General features: G+C 34.5%; 1 protein-coding gene across 3 annotated transcripts in view; it reads right to left on the bottom strand.

The window, feature by feature from the left end:
• The window catches only part of LOC111506084 (protein phosphatase 1 regulatory subunit 14B), a 104,354-nt gene that overhangs the window by 30,568 nt on the left and 53,135 nt on the right, over positions 1-20,651 (bottom strand). For 2 of the 3 annotated variants that reach the window (XM_074173250.1, XM_074173252.1), the window contains exon 2: positions 12,084-12,359. In XM_074173250.1, coding sequence (XP_074029351.1) covers positions 12,084-12,359 — 276 coding nt within the window. Of the gene's footprint in view, positions 1-5,229; positions 5,395-12,083; positions 12,360-20,651 lie in introns of those variants that run through there. The other variant, XM_074173251.1, reaches the window with a different exon arrangement.

Genomic DNA, 20,651 nt, shown 5'->3' with positions numbered 1-20,651 from the left:
GCCCAAAACCAATGTTTCGATCTGCCATAGATCCCATCACCTCTAGGCGAGGCTATGATGCAACTTTTGAGCTTTTCTGTCCTACCTCAGAAAATCCTGTCTGAGAAGTATCGCTGACGACTATTCTTTCACAGATGCCATCTATGAGATCGATAGAAAATTATAATTACGGAGTTCAAAGTTCAAATTTAAACGAGGGTTCTAACGGCATTTCAGTGAAATATTACTCTTTCGTGTTTGAATTGTTGGCGAAACGTTCGAACTTTATTAACGTTCACAAGTAATGCTGCTTTGATTCGAAATAGTACAACTGATTATACATTTTTGAGAAAGAATGTAATGATATTGTGAATTTATATTGGCGTGAAGTTATCCACAGATTTCTGGCCACACATGCCGACGTAGAGGAAAATAAAAATCTGTGGTTGGGATACAAAATTATTAGCACCCGTACTAATATCTGTGGCTGGAGATACCTATTCACTATAGGTTGAACGTGAAATTATTGAGACTATTTGGTGTTTAACATTATTATAGAGATTGTTGAAACAATCAGACTCATTTTTTGAGATTCCTTGTATTCATGAAAATCACACAACTCTTATAGAATTTTGAATAGATCAACACAGTGAAAACCGTTTTTTTGTTATAATTATAATAAAATTGTTGAAACGATCAACCCCTTGTAGAGTTGAAACCAGATGATGTGCGTGCATAAAAATCGCATAAGTCTTATGGAATCTTGGGTAGATTGACGTAGTGATAACAATTTTCTTGTCACCCGAAGAGATTTCGAAAACAAAAATGTTGAAACAATCAGACTCATTTTTTGAGATTCCTTGTAGAATTGGAACCAGAAGATGTGCGTTCATGAAAACTACATAACTGTTATAGAATCTTGGGTAGATCGATATAGTGAAAACCGTTTTCTTGTCACCCATACAGATTTCCAGGAAAAAATATTGAAACAATCAGACTCACTTTTTAAAACACCTTGTAGAATTGGAACTAGAAGATGTGCGTTCATGAAAATTACATAACTGTCATGAAATCTTGGGTAGATTGATATAGTGAAAACTGTTTTCTTATCACCCAAACAGATTTCGAGAATAAAATTGTTGCAACAATCAGACTCACTTTTTAAATCACCTTGTAGAATTGGAACCAAATGATGTGCGTTCATGAACACAACTGTTATAGAATCTTGAATATATCGATATAGTGAAAACCGTTTTCTTGTCACCCATACAGATTTCCAGGAAAAAATATTGAAACAATCAGACTCACTTTTTAAACACCTTGTAGAATTGGAACTAGAAAATGTGCGTTCATGAAAATCACACAACTGTTATAGAATCTTAGTAAGATCGATATAGTGTAAACCGTTTTCTTGTCACCCATACAGTTTTCGAGAAAAAAATTGTTGCAACAATCACACTCATTTTTTGAGATTCCTTGTAGAATTGGAACCAGAAGATGTGCGTTCATGAAACTTACAGAACTGTTATAGAATCTTGATTAGATCAATATAGTGAAAACTGTTTTCTTATCACCCATACAGATTTCGAGAAAAAAATTGTTGCAACAATCAGACACATTTTTTGAGATTCCTTGTAGAATTGGAACCAGAAGATGTGCGTTCATGAAAATGACACAACTGTTATCGAATCTCAGGCAGATCGATATGGTGAAAACTGTTTTCTTGTCACCCATACAGATTTCGATAAAAAAGTGTTGCAACAAACAGACTCATTTTTTGAGATTCCTTGTAGAATTGGAACCAGAAGATGTGCGTTCATGAAAACTACAAAACTGTTATAGAATCTTGATTAGATCAATATAGTGAAAACTGTTTTCTTGTCACCCATACAGATTTCGAAAAAAAAAAAGGTGTAACAATCAGACACATTTTTTGAGATTCCTTGTAGAATTGGAACCAGAAGATGTGCGTTCATGAAAATTACACAGCTGTTATCGAATCTCAGGCAGATCGATATGGTGAAAACTGTTTTTTTGTCACCCATACAGATTTCGATAAAAAAGTGTTGCAACAAACAGACTCATTATTTGAGATTCCTTGTAGAATTGGAACCAGAAGATGTGCGTTCATGAAAACTACAAAACTGTTATAGAATCTTGGATAGATCGATATAGTGAAAACCGTTTTCTTGTCACCCATACAGATTTCCAGGAAAAAATATTGAAACAATCAGACTCACTTTTTAAAACACCTTGTAGAATTGGAACTAGAAGATGTGCGTTCATGAAAATTAAATAACTGTTATAAAATCTTGGGTAGATCGATATAGTGAAAACCGTTTCTTTGTCACCCATACAGATTTGTTCAACATTTTTGTTTTAGAAATCTCTTCGGGTGACAAGAAAATTGTTATCACTACGTCAATCTACCCAAGATTCCATAAAACTCATGCGATTTCTATGCACGCACATCATCTGGTTTCAATTCTACAAGGGGTTGAAAAAGTTAGTTTGATCGTTTCAACAATTTTATTCCCGAATTCCGTATGGGTAACAAAAAAACGGTTTTCACTGTGTTGATCTATTCAAAATTCTATAAGAGTTGTGTGATTTTCATTAATACAAGGAATCTCAAAAAATGAGTCTGATTGTTTCAACAATTTCTTTTTCGAAATCTGTTTAGATAACAAGAAAACTGTGATCACCAAGTTAATCTTCTCAAGAAACTATGGAAGTTGTGTGATTTTGATGGACGCACATCATCAGATATCATTTCTATATGGGGTATTGGAAAGTAAGTCTAATATTTTCAATTTTATTTTTCCCTTAATCTGTATTGTTGATGAGAAAAGGATTATTAACGCCTCAATCTACTCAAGACTCTATACAAATGTTAAACACCAAATAGTCTCAATAATTTCACGTTCAACTTATAGTGAATAGGTATTTTCAGCCACAGATATTAGTACGGGTGCTAATAATTTTGTATCCCAACCACAGATTTTTATTTTCCTCTACGTCGGCATGTGTGGCCAGAAATCTGTGGATAACTTCACGCCAATTGAATTTATTTATTTCATCGAGCCTTAATTTTGTTTTAAATTGTCGGTTTGTGTTGAAACAAAGTTTGACTTCAGTTTTTAATTCCCTTATTTAAAAATGTTCGTATAGTACGAAACTGCAGTAACGTTAGTTACGAATAAAAGTGGTAAAAAACATAAAAAGTTTCATTTCTTTTTTTTTTCATTAGAGAGCGAGATTATCCATAACTCCAATAACTTTTGAGCATTCATTAATTAACAAGTCAAAATATACGAATGGAATTGGAGATGAAATGTAACATGAAGGCAAGCTACTTAATAATCCCTCAGATATTTTTGATGGTTTCTTCAGTGGTTCTTATATAGTGTCATGCGAACAACAGTAGTGATATTCCCACCTTACTAATTAAAAACTTAAGTATTGAAGATGTTTATCATACCCTAAAAAATTAAAGCCTAAATTTAATGCGGGACCTGATCGTATTCTACCATTCATTATTAAAGATTGTGCCTCAGCTCTGGTTGAACCACTAACAACTCCAATAAATATATACCTGAAAACATCAACTGTACCATCAATATGAAAAAGGTCGAAAGTCTGTCTAATTTTCAAAAAAGTGAAATAAAAATTACAGACCAATTTCTTTGAGATGCTTTTTGAGAAGACAATCTATTGTCATGTCAGCAACATTATTAGCCCCAATCAACACGGTTTCATGAAAGGACGTTCAACCACCACCAATCTTGGAACAATCTCTCAATGTATTGCAGAGGGTATGGATTGTCAGTCTCAGACTGATGTCATCTACACTGATTTTTCTAAAGCGTTCGACAGACTGGACCATGGTATCATGCTCAACAAGCTTTCAACTTTTAAGTTATCCAATGAATTAATTACCCTCTTCAAATCGTATTTTTACAACCGTAAGCTGTACGTCCAACTCAATGGCCTCAAGTCTATCAAATATATAGCCACATCTGGTGTACCACAAAGATCAAATCTAGGACTCGTACTATTCAATATGTTCCATAATGATATTGGAGGTGAGATTGATGTTAATTTCCTTTTATACGCTTCTACATTGAAATTACTTTATTTCACTTTTGTTCGATCTAGGCTGGAATATGCATCTATCATATGGAGTCCCTACTATCAGGTTCATATAAATCAACTAGAAGCCCTATAGAGGCGCTTCCTAAAATATATATCTTTTAAACTTGAAGGCACGTATCCTACCGTAGGAATACCCTATTATGAATTGCTTGTAACTCACAATTTTTGTAGTCTCAAGGTGAGGTGTAAATAATATTCATTTCTTTTTTATTCAAGGTCATAAACAATATCATCACCTGCTCTCAACTGTTACATATGTTAAATTTTTGGGTTCCTAGACGGTCATCTAGGAAGAGTGTCACATTTTATCTCAACACTTCCCGTACGAATATAATGAAAAAATCTCCAATTTATACAATGTGCGATACCACTAATTCTGTTAGTCATATCTTAGATATATTCAACTGCCAGATTATACGAATCAAAAGGCATTTCTTAGCTAACTGACAGTTCTGTATTTTTTTTTAGATTTACAAATTATATTATGTAAGTACACTGTTACTCCCTATTCTGTAATTTGGTTCATCCTGTAGAATAGTGTCTGAAATAAATAAATAAATAAATGGAGATACTTTGACCCAATTCTTCAGAAAACGAATCGGCATCAATTTGAATTAAATACGATACTAATGAAATTAATTGGTAATACGGTTCACAGATAAGGTTTCAGAGATTAGGTTCAAGTTAGTTTGTTTCTTCGTATCAATAATTGTTTTGGATTTTTCCGGAATTACTATAAAACTACTTCGTCAGAGTTGTAAAACTAATATTAGAATGGAGTAAGTAGGCGAGTCTTTGCTTACTATCTAGTGAACCAAAATAAACACTGTTTCTATTAAACGCATTTCTATCGTACGTTATTACAGCCCCGGATATTCAATTTTTTCTAGGCGGAGCAAACACTGAAAAATGCCGCCCCACCACCGCTACTTATATTTATTTTTACCTTTACCTTTATAATTTCAGCTATCCGACGTCCAATAATTTGGACACAGCCCTTCCGGAAATAATGCATCCATCACTGTTCTTTCTGTGTTAAGCCGATTCATTTACAGAGATATAGACATGAATGTGTAGGATATATATTTCATACACAGCACAGGATATGATTTAAAATAAACATATTAACAAGAAGTGAGCCAAGCACCGGTACGAACTCGGTTTGGTCATTCCTTTCTGCAATCCTAGGTTGTACTCCTCTATAGATGCTGGCCATACTGGACCCATTATCATAAGGTTGGCCACGACATTGTCGAATATCTAAATCATCACAAATTCAAAAGGAGAGAGCTGCGTAGTTCTAGTGATCTAATTGAGGGTTTTGAAATTGGGGTTTTCATACAATTTATTTATTTCCAATGCTTCCAACAAATTCATCTCCCTTCCTTTATTGCACGTATGGAGAAATGATGAGTTGCCCATTCGTCTGTAAAGTGTGAATTTGGCCACCCTTGGAACATGCTGCCCGGGGCATATTCCCCGGCTTGTCCCATAGGTCCGGGTCTAAGTTAATAATTTATGTTAACTAAAGCAAACGTATATTGCTCTTTCCACAATAATTTCCTAAGCTTGTGAAAATAGAGGGTTGAATGTTTAAAAATGAAATGACTTGAAGATTTTCAAGACTTGCAGATATATCATTGTTCTTTGTTTCACTGATAAGCAACTTGAAACTACTCATTCCACCTAACATATCTCCTTGAATATCCTTACAATAATTGAAAATACACTCAGGTGCATAAAGAACTGCCACTTTGAAACGTTTACAAATTTTGATATAATAATGATAGATTTTAGTGTTCCAAACTTCAAAATGAAAATTTGAAAGCAAGGAGTATGAACATATGTTTGAGTAGTTAGACGGCAAAAGGCAGAGTTCGGTCTTGACGATAAGCTGAAGCTGTTTTTAGCCCAATTTTGATATTTTTTCAATAAATGGAAAGGAATTTATCCCTGTAGTGTTCTACACTGCAGTGATGAACTTCGCCTTTTGTATGTTATATTCTATTTCACCCAATAAAGACCATTATTATTATTATTTTTTTTTCCACCGTAGTGTGCGCTGGTCAGGCCCTATCCCCCGAAGCCCCGATACATTCGGGAGGGCGCGCCAGCATTATCAACCAATGACCACTCCCCACACCGTGGGGTAAGTGATCATTGGGTCCGAGAATAATGTGCCCTGAGCAAGCGCAGTGAGCCAAGAATGACAGCCTTCTGCATCTGTGCGGCTTAGATTTCTGCCTTAGTGCGGCAAGCCGGTATGATTATTATTATTATTATTATTATTATGATTATTATTATTATTATTAGTTAATAATAATACCCAATTTATACACATTATGCAATGGAAAACAAACTTATCTTTCTATCACCTAGATTTAAGACGCCCTGTAATGAAACAATGCTTTTGGATGACACTCGAAACCATCCTGTATGTAAGCTTGGTTCATTTCTTATACATTGCTTCTTCATTCATTTTGATATCACGATTCGTTTCAAATGAATCAATTATTGTTTGAAACATTGCATTTTTTCTGCGAATTTTTTATTCTTTACAATAATCATGGAAAATTTAACGTTTTAACGATAATTTAAGAGGCGAATGGTTGAAAAGGAAAATAATAAACAATTTTTTTATCGGGTGTTACCTTCTCTGGCATGTACATTCTCCGAGACATTCCATAAATAAGTGTTCGAATATACACCTGATGCTTGTTATTCCATTATTCTATGAGCGCAACCACATATTATTAAAAAAAAAAATTCGGTCGTCCCTTAGTGCGAATCTATACAAGCAGCCTTGTCTGGGAAATAATGTGCACAATTTCAACCGCAAATTTTTCAATAGATCGATTCGCCATGACAATGGAACAAGAAAACATTTTTTTTCTGATCTAATTTTTAAATATTGTCATTTTAATGTCAGCATAAGAGAACTCCAGCCTTAATAAGTTCATTATTCCAATTTATGTGATGTGCATATCTCAAAACAAGCACTTTTGCCAATCACCAGAAATGCAATCTCGACGAGCGGTTCACAGCCAAGTTGGCGTCAGTTTCGAAATCATCCAAAAATCGAAACAGTTCTCACAGCTTATTTCATATATCCCCGACTTGCATTTTCAAAAAGATATGGATTCAAAGTTTAATGTCCATCCGTATGAACCAAGATACACTAACGAATTCAAATCAAATCAAATTTTATTCCTTTCAGATTGTCATTTTTACAAGTTATATCGTTGTTACAGACTATATAATCCTGTACAGAAATTATTTAAGCATAAATGATTGTAGTGCATATTTCTGTACAAGGGATATATTTTTGCGAACTGATCGTGTCTAGGGATTTGAAAAATTTTGTTTTTTGACGAATAAATGTTATACGGGTATTTTGAGTAAAATTGAGGAGTACTTTTTTATTTACTTTTTCATTTGTGATTTTTTTTATTTATAGGTATATTCTATTTTCATTGATCATTTTTTATTTGGTATTTGAAGAAACTGAGTTTATATATTTTTGTAATTTAAGTGGAAGTTTATTATACAGGCTGATTCACGGTGGATGGCACATTAGACGTTTCTGGTGAACCAGACAACGGATCACTTTGAAAATTTAATGGAGGGCATATTCGGAAATTCTCTAGCCAACTAAAATATTTTCGACAATGTGGTGTTGCCGCTTCTATTAGAAAGCAGTAGCAACTTTGATTTTTCAAATAGAACACTCTGTATATAATATTATTTTTGGAATCTCCAACAATTGCCCGACAACTTTTCTTGATATTTCCCTATACCTATCTGTTACCGTTTTCGAAATAAAAATTAATTTCAATTTTTTTCTTCGAAAATCATGACTTCTAAAAATGCCGATATCTTTTAGTTAATAAGTACTATGATATCGAAATTTGGTTTGGAGTTAGGTGATACTTGGACACTTCCCACACGTCAGCCTAATCTCCGTTACTTCAATACAGGGTGGTAAAAAAATACAGTTTTTTCGTTTGCTTGAAAAAGTTGCTGAAATTTGATTATTTTAAATGGAACACCCTGTATATTATTGAAAATTCGGAAAGCCGCTGAAATTTGCTTTCTTTCTATGTATATCATACCTATACCTAACTAGTCAAGTTTCGGACTTATGAACATTTATTTGTGAAAATGTCCCTTCAGAATGGTATTTCCATTCGGTATTTGGTAAGCAGGTCATGATTACTATTTGACAGTAGCGTTGTGACATTCTCCTAATAATATCGACATTTTCGTCACTTCAGAAGTTACAAATACCTTCAAAACGATGGAACAAAACTATTCAAACGAAGTTCTTATGAATTTGTTCATTATTTTTGGACAGTGTGACAAAATTATCAGCAGAACATGTAGAAAGTTCAATGAAATGTATCCGAATCTACCGCCAATGAACCTCAAGAAATTTATACGAATTCAGAACAATTTCAATATGTTTGGATAAACTTTAAAAAAACACCAAGAAACTTGAAATTGGAAATATTGATATGAATAATTATAAAAAAGTAAAACAATCATGTGGAATATTTCAAAATATGTTCGAATCGCTGACCGTTCACTTCCACTAAAATGCGGGTGTTGACTGCTTTCGTGGTGGCAGATCTGATTTCATTGGGATCCAAATCTTCAAATGTTTGGGCAATCCTTTCTAACAATTCATCTCTCGAACGCACGGGTATTTTGTAAACTTTTTCTTTAAACATTCCCCACAAATAAAAATCTAATGGATTAAGATCGGGTGATCTCACTGGCCAATTCCATGGTCCCAAGCGCCTCATCCACCGATCGTCAAATAGTCTATCCAGTTCTGCGCTCACTTCTCTTGTGCAATGTGCAGGAGCTCCGTCTAGTTGGTACCAACAGTTTCGATAATCTTCGAGTGGCAGATTATCCACGAAACTGTCTACAGTATTCTCCAAAATATTCAGGTAGCTTCTGGATGTTAATGACTCCTCGTATATCACGTACCTCAATTTGTTGTCTATCAACATGCAGAAGACATTAAAACTAAATTTTTCTTGAAATCCGGCTTCTTTTGTGACGTGAGGATTTCCACTGGACCAATAATGACGATTTTTTCTATTGAAAATCCCTTCTCTCGAAAATTTCGATTCATCAGTCCAAATAATTTTATTTAAGAAAAGTGGATCTTCTTGAATGCGTGTCAACAACATTTCACAAAATTCTACTCTCTGTTGAGGATCTTGAGGCTTCATTGCTTGAATTTTGGTGAATTTATAATCATGCATTTTATGTCTTCGCAAGATTCTTTGAACCGATGAATATTTTATACCCAAATCTTCTTCAGCACTTCTTATCGATGACTCGGGAAATGCGTGAAAATATGCTAAGACATTAATCTGGTTGTCTTCGAAAGTTACGGGTCGAGGCAAGTTTCTTGGTGCTTTTAAAGTTGATCCAAATGCATTGAAATTGTTCTGAATTCGTATAAATTTCTTGAGGTTCATTGGCGGTAGATTCGGATACATTTCATTGAACTTTCTACATGTTCTGCTGATAATTTTGTCACACTGTCCAAAAATAATAAACAAATTCATAAGAACTTCGTTTGAATAGTTTTGTTCCATCGTTTTGAAGGTATTTGCAACTTCTGAAGTGACGAAAATGTCGATATTATTAGGAGAATGTCACAACGCTACTGTCAAATAGTAATCATGGCCTGCTTACCAAATACCGAATGGAAATACCATTCTGAAGGGACATTTTCACAAATAAATGTTCATAAGTCCGAAACTTGACTAGTTAGGTATAGGTATGATATACATAGAAAGAAAGCAAATTTCAGCAGCTTTCCGAATTTTCAATAATATACAGGGTGTTCCATTTAAAATAATCAAATTTCAGCAACTTTTTCAAGCAAACGAAAAAACTGTATTTTTTTACCACCCTGTATTGAAGTAACGGAGATTAGGCTGACGTGTGGGAAGTGTCCAAGTATCACCTAACTCCAAACCAAATTTCGATATCATAGTACTTCTTAACTAAAAGATATCGGCATTTTTAGAAGTCATGATTTTCGAAGAAAAAAATTGAAATTAATTTTTATTTCGAAAACGGTAACAGATAGTTATAGGGAAATATCAAGAAAAGTTGTCGGGCAATTGTTGGAGATTCCAAAAATAATATTATATACAGAGTGTTACATTTGAGAAATCAAAGTTGCTACTGCTTTCTATTAGAAGCGGCAACACCGCATTGTCGAAAATATTTTAGTTGGCTAGAGAATTTCCGAATATGCCCTCCATTAAATTTTCAAAGTGATCCGTTGTCTGGTTCACCAGAAACGTCTAATGTGCCATCCACCGTGAATCAGCCTGTATAGTTTCAGACCTATATAAAAGAGGCTGTGTTGATGGGAGGGATTTTTCCTAAATAGCGGTATATCACTTGATTGGTTTGTGATAAATCGGGTTGAAATAGTTTTGTTGGGATTTATAGTTGGTTTTGTTTTTTATGCATAATATTTAGCAAGCATTGGTGCATATGTAGTTTGTCAATGTTAAAGATGTCTAGGTCTTCGTAAAGCCTATCTGTGGAGAAACGTTTGTTTTTTTAAACCTATTTTTAATATGCAGGTCTGAGTAGTTTTCAAATTTTGTAATGCATCAATAACTAATCCTTTCCATATTACTACACAGTATCTAAATAATGGTTCAATTAAAAATGTATATTTTAGTTTTAGGTTTGGATTGTCTAAAATGTATCTAAGTATGTAAAACTTTCGAATTAATTGCCTAGCTTCTTTGAAAAGATGGACAGTTGCAGTTTGGTTGAGAGCATGTATTGTCATGATGCATGTTATATGTTTTTTTTTCTAATATAACATGCATAAATATTATTTCTGTTTGGTTGTGAGTCGACATTTGTCGAAAATGTTATAAATTTACTCTTTATTCAGAGACAACTTGCCATAACTTAGCCATTGTGATATTTTTATGATCCTATTCAGCTTTATCGAATAGATTATCCCAGTTTTTATCAGTAAACAAAATTTCTGTATCGTCAACGTATGAAACAAGATGTCCTTCAAAATCTTTGATTTTTGCTATCGAGTTGATATACACAAGGAAGAAAAATACGCCTAGAACCGTATCCTGCGGTACACCTGTTGTTATTTCAAGTGGTATGCTGCGAATGTGATCAATGTTCACTTTCTGATATCAGTCTTTTGAATAGTTTTTCAAAATGTTTAACTAGATCGTATTTTTAAGAAGTTGAACGGGAAAGTAACCTTCGAAGCTTCTTGCTCACTCCAACAAACGTTAAGTAACCCTAAAGTCAAGATGTTGGGAAAGTGAAAAGTCGGGATATATGAAATTAGCCATGAGGACTGTGACAAAAAAATATATCGACCAGACTAAGCGAACCATTAAGATTATTTTGGAACTAGTCATTACCCTGAATCCTATTATTTTGTTCCATTTATGATTATGTATACAAAACTCTGATTACTTGACTTAAGCCTGCATGTGTAATGTTATCAGCTACAAAATGAAACTCAACTGGAAAATATCCTAAACAACTTGTTCCCAAACACCAGAACTGCAACACTCTTCCCGACCACTGAAATTGAGTAGACTTAAAAAGTCTACTTCATTTCCTGAAGACGTCAACTTCATTGGTGAAATGTGTATCGAACAGGGTGTTGCAGTTCTTGTGTTCGGAACAGTGCTTGTTTTGGCAACGGTTGTATGTTTTAAATGCAAAGATTGCTATTTTTAGACAACATATTTTCAATTTGATTGGATTACACAAAGTGTCTTGATTTACATTCAACGCTTTCAAATTACACACTGAGAGACATTCCCCGGAAAATCAAATGCAAACTACAAAATACACATTAGAGTTAGCGAATTTATTAAAATTTCTAACCAAATTACGAAATAACGATCAATACTCACCGTGGATTTGCTTTCGTATAACTTCTTGAGTTCCTCGTAGAGCCACATCTCCACGGCTAGCCTTTTCCTAATGAGACTCATCTGGTGGTGTCCATACTTAGCCGTTAGAAACTTTTCCCTTTTCTCTTTGATTTCTCCCTTGTCCTTGAAGTTGACGTGTAGGCCCGTTTTGGCGGGTGACCTCTCTGACCTTACGTCGGCCAGGATGCCTGCGGGCGTCGTCGCTCCATTAGTGTATCCCCCCGTCACGCCGCATTCCATCTTCAAAGGGTGTTTCTGTAATGGAAATGGGAAATTTGTATTCCGGAGCATTGTGCGTAGTCTCATTTAGACTCGCCGGGTGGTTGGAACAGTGAAACAAAGGAATGAAAATAAACGCAGAGGTCTATGAACTGAAAAAATTTATGAAAATAGTAGTCATTCGAAAACTAGGGATAATTTACGGTTTCAACAAGACACGAAAGCTAATTACTTTTTAGTTATCATCATTTATAAAATTCTAATATCATATTTCAGAAATATACCGGGTGTCCCACATTTTATGTGACAGGCAATATCTGGTTTGTTGAAGGAGATACACAAAAATGTTTCGTACAAAAGTTTTAGGAGTTCATGAGAGCTATATTTTGATATAATTTTCAAATATACAGGGTGTTTGGTGTAGGTGCTACAGACCAAAATTCCATTTTTTAAAATAGAACGCCCTGTATATCATTACATATTCAGATGCTACGTTGAATTTTGATATCATTTCATGTTTGGTTTTTGAAATTCGGTTACGGCGTTGTTGAGTTATTGCTTAAAATGTAAAGTCTTGAGAACGACTATTATTTTTTAAAATATCTCATACAATTATTCTCTCTGCATCAGATCACATGAAAATTAGTCAAAATTTTGGGTGTTCGAAGTAATGGTTTCAATTTTGAGTTGTGGAATTCAGTCAGGAATCATTTTGAATATGAAACAATTGCGAAATTGAAAGAAGTGTATTCGAAAACAAATCTTTAATTAATAACAATGTAAATAATATAACTTGATAAATCATTTCATAAGAATGGTAGGTACCTAGAAATAAGTCATAAAAATTGTTCAAAGTGATGCCCATTAGATATTATACAGGCTTCGAAACGTCGAATCACTTCTCTCGTACAAGTCGCTCTTATAATATCAGGCGTAATATCACTGCACGCTAGTCGAATTTTCATTTTCAGATCATCCACATTCAAAGGGGGAGTAGTGAAAACAATATCTTTTAAATAACCCCATAAGAAAAAATCAAGCGGTGATAAATCTGGGGAACGAGCCGGCCACCGAATTGGACCCTTATTACCAATCCATCTATTTGGGTACGTTCTATCCAGATATTCAGTAACAACCTGTGAATTGTGAGGAGGAGCACCATCTTGTTGCCACCAAATTCCTTGTCGTTCTGCTATGGGAATATCTTCCATCAACTGGATCAAATCATTTTCTAGAAAATGTAAATATCGCAATCCATTGAGATTTTCATTGAAAAAGTAAGGTCCTATGATGCGGCCATTGAACAATCCACACCATACATTAATACCCCAAGTAGTTTGAAAATTACTTTCGCGGACCCAGTGGGGGTTTTCTTGAGACCAATAGTGACTGTTATGTCGATTCACAACTCCATTATTGTGGAATCGCGATTCATCGCTCCACAAAATTTGACTGAATATGTTAGGACTTTCATGTAATATTACCTGAATACAAGCAATGAATTCAAATCGTCGTTCAAAGTCCGTGGGTTTCAAACCTTGTACCAACTGAATTTTGAATGGGTGGTATTTATTTTCTTTCAGAATTCTCTGTACATTAGATTTACTCACACCGACTTCTTCTGCAAGAGTATGGATAGAAACATGTGGATGAATAATAATATAAGCCAACACATTGATCTCTAAATCTTCAGTTCTAACAGATCTCGTATGATGACGATGCTTTATAGTAGAAGGAAATGACCCAGTTCGCAATTTTTCTACAACTCTCGAAAAAGTCATTCGTGACGGAATGGGTCTGTCTGGAAAACGTTCTTGATATAGACGTTGTGCTTGACGGCAGTTTTTCTGACATTCCCCAAAAGTTAATAACATATCAATGCAATCACTTGGACTAAACGCGAAAGGCATACTGGAGTTTTCGCACAAAGAACACAGTTACTGTTTTGCAAAGAATCACTGAATCGAACTGACAAGTAGATACAATTCAACAACATTTGTTACTATGGCATCAACAACCATAAGCTACTTGATGAAATTGTGCAATATAAAGCAATTCACCCTCAAGTTAGTCACATTCTCAAGAATTTCAATATTATATTCAACTGATATCGATATCGTATCGTAGAGGTGAGAATAATGGTTTGTATTCAGTAGTAGTCTAGTTCAATTTAATAAAAGATATAGACTGGATTCATGAACGAGTAAATAAGTTTTTTTGAAACTTTATATTTAAGCAAAAGTGCAATAACTCAACAACGCCGTAACCGAATTTCAAAAACCAAACATGAAATGATATCAGAATTCAACGTAGCATATGAATATGTAATGATATACAGGGCGTTCTATTTTAAAAAATGGAATTTTGGTCTGTAGCACCTACACCAAACACCCTGTATATTTAAAAATTATATCAAAATATAGCTCTCATGAACTCCTAAAACTTTTGTATGAAACATTTTTGTGTATCTCCTTCAACAAACCAGATATTGCCTGTCACATAAAATGTGGGACACCCGGTATATCCGAATCGTAAGAAATCAAATCAGAGAAAACGGAAGTTGTTAAAATAATAAATTGAATATTTACGAATTTTAACGGACTATACAGTGCATTCCATTTAAAACGAGCCACCCTGAATACCTTTTGGTATAATGATTTCCAGGAAAAATAGTATACAGGGAGACACATTTTGACATATTCACATTTGATGTTACTTCCCGTATCGCACCCCCAGAGCATGTTACCAATTTTTTTAAATGGATCAACCTATATTGTTTCTCATTATCAGATGCTCCATGATGAGCAGATTTCAACAAAGTATAAAACATATGATCTGAAGCTTATGGTTCGGGAGCTACACATTATTTGAGTTGAAAACGAACCGCCCTGAATAACTTTTGGAACAATGATTTTCAGGAAAAATAAAAAACACCTCAACAATAGTGTGCAGGGGGGCACATTTTGATATATTCACATTTGATCTTACTTTCCCTATCGCACCCCTAGAGCATGTCACAATTTTTTTTTAAATGGATCAATTGTTTTGCATCATGAGATGTTCCATGATAGACAGATTTCCACCAAATAAAATACATTATGGTCTGAAGCTCATAGTTTGGAAGCTAAAAATTATTTGAGTTGAAAACGAGCCACCCTGAATGAACTTCTGTACAATCTGTTACCTTGGTTTCATAGGTGTTTTTGTGAAGTACCTAACCGTAAAAAAAGTATCATTTCGCCTAGATAAGTCTGAATTCGATATTCTCTTCATTTTGTATTTGCCTCATTTTACAATAACGATTACCTACCAGGTGAAGTTACAATTGTGAATTCTTGAGAAGCAATGGTTTATACGCTTCGAAATAGTGAGTTTGTACTCGTATACTACCAGAATGGAAATAGTGCTAGAGCTGCTGCCCGTATGTTAAATGATAATCATGCAGGAAGAAATGTGAGACACAAATACTTTTCTGAATTATTGAACAAATTTATGGAAACTTGATCTGTTAAGAATAAAAAGCATAACCGTTCAGGAGGTTTCAACGATGAAGTTATTTGTACTGCAATTTTAGGGCACGTTGGACTAATGGAAAATTCGGAATCTCTTACTAAGTTATCTCGAGAATCAGGATTAGACTAGTTCATGAATTGAACGAAGATATTTTCGATAGACGTATCGAGTTTTGTGAAAGTTTCACTGAACGGATCAACTCGCATCAGAATTTCTTGTATACAATTTCAGATGAATGTACGTTTGGTTTGAATGGAGAGGTGAATCGGCAAAATTGTCGATGTTGGAGTGATATGAATCCTCATTTATACCGTTAAGTTCATACCCAACGACCTCAAAAACTGAATGTTTGGGCAGGAATTTTAGGTGACCACATCATAGGACTTTTTATTATCGATAATTTGACTAGTGATAAATATTTGAATATGTTGGAGTATTGAATAATACCGTGCATCAATAGGGCAATTGAATAGGATATAAATTTATTCGAAAATGAAATAGTTTTTCAACAGGATGGTGCACCTCCTCATTTTGCAGCTCCAGTGCGACACTTTTTGGATGATCATTTTCCTGGTCGCTGGATTGGCAGAAGAGGTTCTACAGAATTACCACCAAGAACTTCGGATCTCACTGCTGTAGATTTCTTTCTATGGGGTCATTTGAAGTCTGAAGTGTATGAGATAGAATCAACAACATTGGAAGATTTGAGAGAGAATATCATGAGGCATTGCAGAGAAATAACTCTCGAGATTCTCAACCATGTGAGTGCGGCAATGGAAGCTCATTTGTACCATTGTATGGAAGTTGGTGGAAATGTTTTTGAACATTAACTATATAATTTTTTTTCTCATTGTCCAGTCATCAGATTTTGATTCAAAAATCAATAAAAAATCTTTTTCTGATTTATTGCTTCCATATTTGTCTCTAGAACGAATATTTCAAAATGTTGTCCCCTGTATAATTGTTGACATGTTTCAATCATTATTTCAAAAGTTATTCAAGGTGGCTCGTTTTCAACTCAAATAATATGTAGCTCCCGAACCATAAGCTTCAGACCATATGTTTTATACTTTGTTGAAATCTGCTCATCATGGAGCATCTGATAATGCGAAACAATATAGGGTGATCCATTTAAAAAAAATGGTGATATAGTGACATAGGGGTGCGATAGGGAAAGTAACATAAAATGTGAATATGTCAAAATGTGTCCCCGTGTATACTATTGTTGACGTTTTTTTTTGATTTTCCTGAAAATCATTGTACCAAAAGTTATTCAGGGTGGCTCGTTTTAGATGGAATGTACTGTATATTGGACTATATCGACCATTTAAGAAACACTTACTGAGTAAAGACACGCCTGAAGAAGCTATTGTATAGAGAAACACGTGTTGTATTTTTGTAAAACTGTTTAGTGAAAATCTCACGAGTGTTTCTTGAATACATTATGGATTTTCATCCAGTATCGGCAGATTCCATCACATATACCCACTATACAGGGTGTCCCTGGACTTCCTCTTTTCCTCTCGGGAATGTATAGATGGGGTCAAAATATCACCAGTACTTCATATAACTTTTTTTTCCTAAAAGTCTTCGTAACCAAGTTACGGGCCCTCGAAGTTACAAAATGAAAAATGTTTTTCTTTGATAACTTTTCAAGTGAATATTCAAAATCATCCAAATTTTGGTAATTGACTAAACAAATGAATTACGTCGATGAGCTTTCATGCAGGAGTCAGTTGTTTTGCTACAAAGTCAGGAACGGACTACCCCCGATGGTCCACACCCCAAAACTTTGAAATGACAGATATTTTTCAATATTTTTCAACAAAATAAGGTTACTTGGACAATTTTATGAATGAAAGTACTCGTGTGGAAAGTCGATCGGAGCAACGAGTCTTGATAAAAATGTAGTTCTACTCGACGACATCAAACCCGCTCGTCCACCATTATTTGAAATGAATAATTATCAAAGCAGAAATAATAATGATAACGTTAATTCAACAACATTTATAACAGAAATAATACAAAGTATGCTAAAATGAAGTCGTAAACAAAAAGTACAGTACCTATATGGAAGTTTAAGTCACAATTGTGATAGCAGATATTTTTTCAAAAGAAATATCAAGTTCTGTAGATTCGTGGTGTTTTTAAACTAACAAGCTACTCTACTATGAAATATCGAATTCATTCCATATTTTGTATGTACATAATACGTGTGGAATAATCACGTTTCGTGTTGATCAGTTATCTGAATCTCATGAAACTCAACATTCGAATGTTTCAAATTCTTCTTCACAGCTAAACTGTTGAGGAGTTTCACTGATAATTATAATTTTATGGGAGAAATTTTCTAACACGAATCTAAATTTAGCTGAAAAAACGCACATCGGAAAAAATATTTACTATACTAATAAAAAGCAAACGAATGAACTACAAAAACGGCTGCACATGATCAGGTGAAAAATATCCAGGGAATAATTATGTTCCATTTCTTTCACAGATGTTGACAAAAAAACCTTTTAGAAAGTTTTGATAAAAAATGAGAAACTGGAATGCGATTTTGTTTTGTTGAGTGGTGCGTTGTCATATGACTATCATTGTATTGTCAATATTCTATAGGATATTTTGAATTTTTTTGATATGGCCGAACAGTTTACATTCAATGAATATGCAGATATGCATGTATTTTATGGACGAGCATTTTGTAATGCTGCAGAAGCTCGTCGTCTGTATTCCGAGCATTTTCCCAATCGAACGGTACCGTCAAGAGAAACATTCGAGCGTGTCGATCGCAGCTTGAGGGAGACAGGTATGTAATAATTGATAATTAATTTGAGCACGTTGTTTTATTTCGATATTATTGTAGGTACAGTTTTGCCAAAACGAGGTGGTGAGGGCGCTCCTAGGACTGTACGTACCGTTGTATTGGAGGAAAATATTTTGGAAGCCGTCGCTGATGATCCTTCAATGAGCATCAGAAATCTATCAGAACAGTTCCATACATCCAAGTCCACTATTCATAGAATAATTAGGGAACAACTGCTCCACCCATTTCACATCCAGAAGGTACATGCCATGACACCTCAAGATTTTCCAGCACGACTGGAATATGCCAATTGGTTCATGGATAGGCAAAGAGAGGATATGACTTTTATTAATCGAGTTTTATTCACTGATGAAGCAGGTTTCAGTAGAGATGGAGTTATCAACTCTCATAATCTCCATATATGGGCCGAAGAAAATCCCCATGGGATATTGCAAACCAAACACCAACGGAAATTTAACGTTAATGTTTGGGCTGGTATCATAGGAAACCATCTTATAGGACCATTCGTTCTACAGGACCGATTGAATGAAGAACGTTATTTGGAGTTCATTCAGAACGATTTGAATGGACTTTTGGAACATGTTCCATTGCAAACCCGAAGAGATATGTGGTTTATGCATGATGGCGCTCCTCCTCATTTTAGTTTGATTGTGCGTGACCATCTGAACCATATTTTCCACAATAGATGGATTGGTAGAGGTGGGCCATATTCATGGCCATCGCGGTCTCCGGATTTAAATCCATTGGATTTCTTTCTGTGGGGGCATCTAAAAAGCCTTGTTTACGCTACACCTATTCACACAAGAGATGCATTGTTGAATAGAATAACATTACATTGTGAAGCCATACGAAACGACCCTGGAATGCTATTTCAAGTACAGAGAGGGTGTCTTCGCAGACTAAGAAAATGTATAGAGAGAGAAGGTGGTCATATCGAGCAGTTTCTGTAGCAGATTTTTCATTTCTGTTTGCTCTTGAGGCTCTTGAGTTTCGTTAGTTAAACGTGTTTGCATTATAAAAATTCGTTATGAACATTTTACCTATCATTTCCATTTTCCTTAAAAACTAATATTTTCGAATACTGGTAGACATCTCAGGATAAATGTTGTTGAATTAACGTTATCATTATTATTTCTGCTTTGATAATTATTCATTTCAAATAATGGTGGACGAGCGGGTTTGATGTCGTCGAGTGAAACTACATTTTTATCAAGACTCGTTGCTCCGATCGACTTTCCACACGAGTACTTTTATTCATAAAATTGTCCAAGTAACCTTAATTTGTTGAAAAATATTGAAAAATATCTGTCATTTCAAAGTTTTGGGGTGTGGACCATCGGGGGTAGTCCGTTCCTGACTTTGTAGCAAAACAACTGACTCCTGCATGAAAGCTCATCGAAGGAATTCATTTGTTTAGTCAATTACCAAAATTTGGATGATTTTGAATATTCACTTGAAAAGTTATCAAAGAAAAACATTTTTCATTTTGTAACTTCGAGGGCCCGTTACTTGGTAACGAAGGATTTTAGGAAAAAAAGTTATATGAAGTACTGGTTATATTTTGACCCCATCTATACATTCCCGAGAGGAAAAGAGGAAGTCCAGGGACACCCTGTATATTGAACTATATCGATAACGGGGTAATGATATACCTTAATCATTGGTTCATTCAAATATTATTTTGGAGTTATACATTATACTACAATTTATGATACAATATTTTTATAGGAGAAGTGAGAAAGTATTATACAGGGTGTTTCGAGACTTTGAGGTGTTTGTTTCATTTTAGTGTTTGCTCTATGAACACTGAGCTGGTGTTAACTGTATCCTTTGAATGGATTCGTCTTTCCCCTGAATTTTCCAAAAATGAATAATAAAAGATTCGACACTGTGTTCTTATTTTGAAAAATACTGGAGAAATAAGACTACTTCAGGTGAATAATGAAAATTTTACTCAAATGGAAATATTTTCGAAATGTCATTGTGGT

This window comes from Leptinotarsa decemlineata, unplaced genomic scaffold, assembly GCF_025532065.1.
Source record: "Leptinotarsa decemlineata unplaced genomic scaffold, Ldec_3_MD MMD2_tig00000218_RagTag_RagTag, whole genome shotgun sequence".
In the NCBI taxonomy this organism is placed as follows: domain Eukaryota; kingdom Metazoa; phylum Arthropoda; class Insecta; order Coleoptera; family Chrysomelidae; genus Leptinotarsa; species Leptinotarsa decemlineata.
The sequence above is the reverse complement of the archived record's forward strand: the minus strand, read 5'-3'. Positions and strand labels throughout refer to the sequence as shown.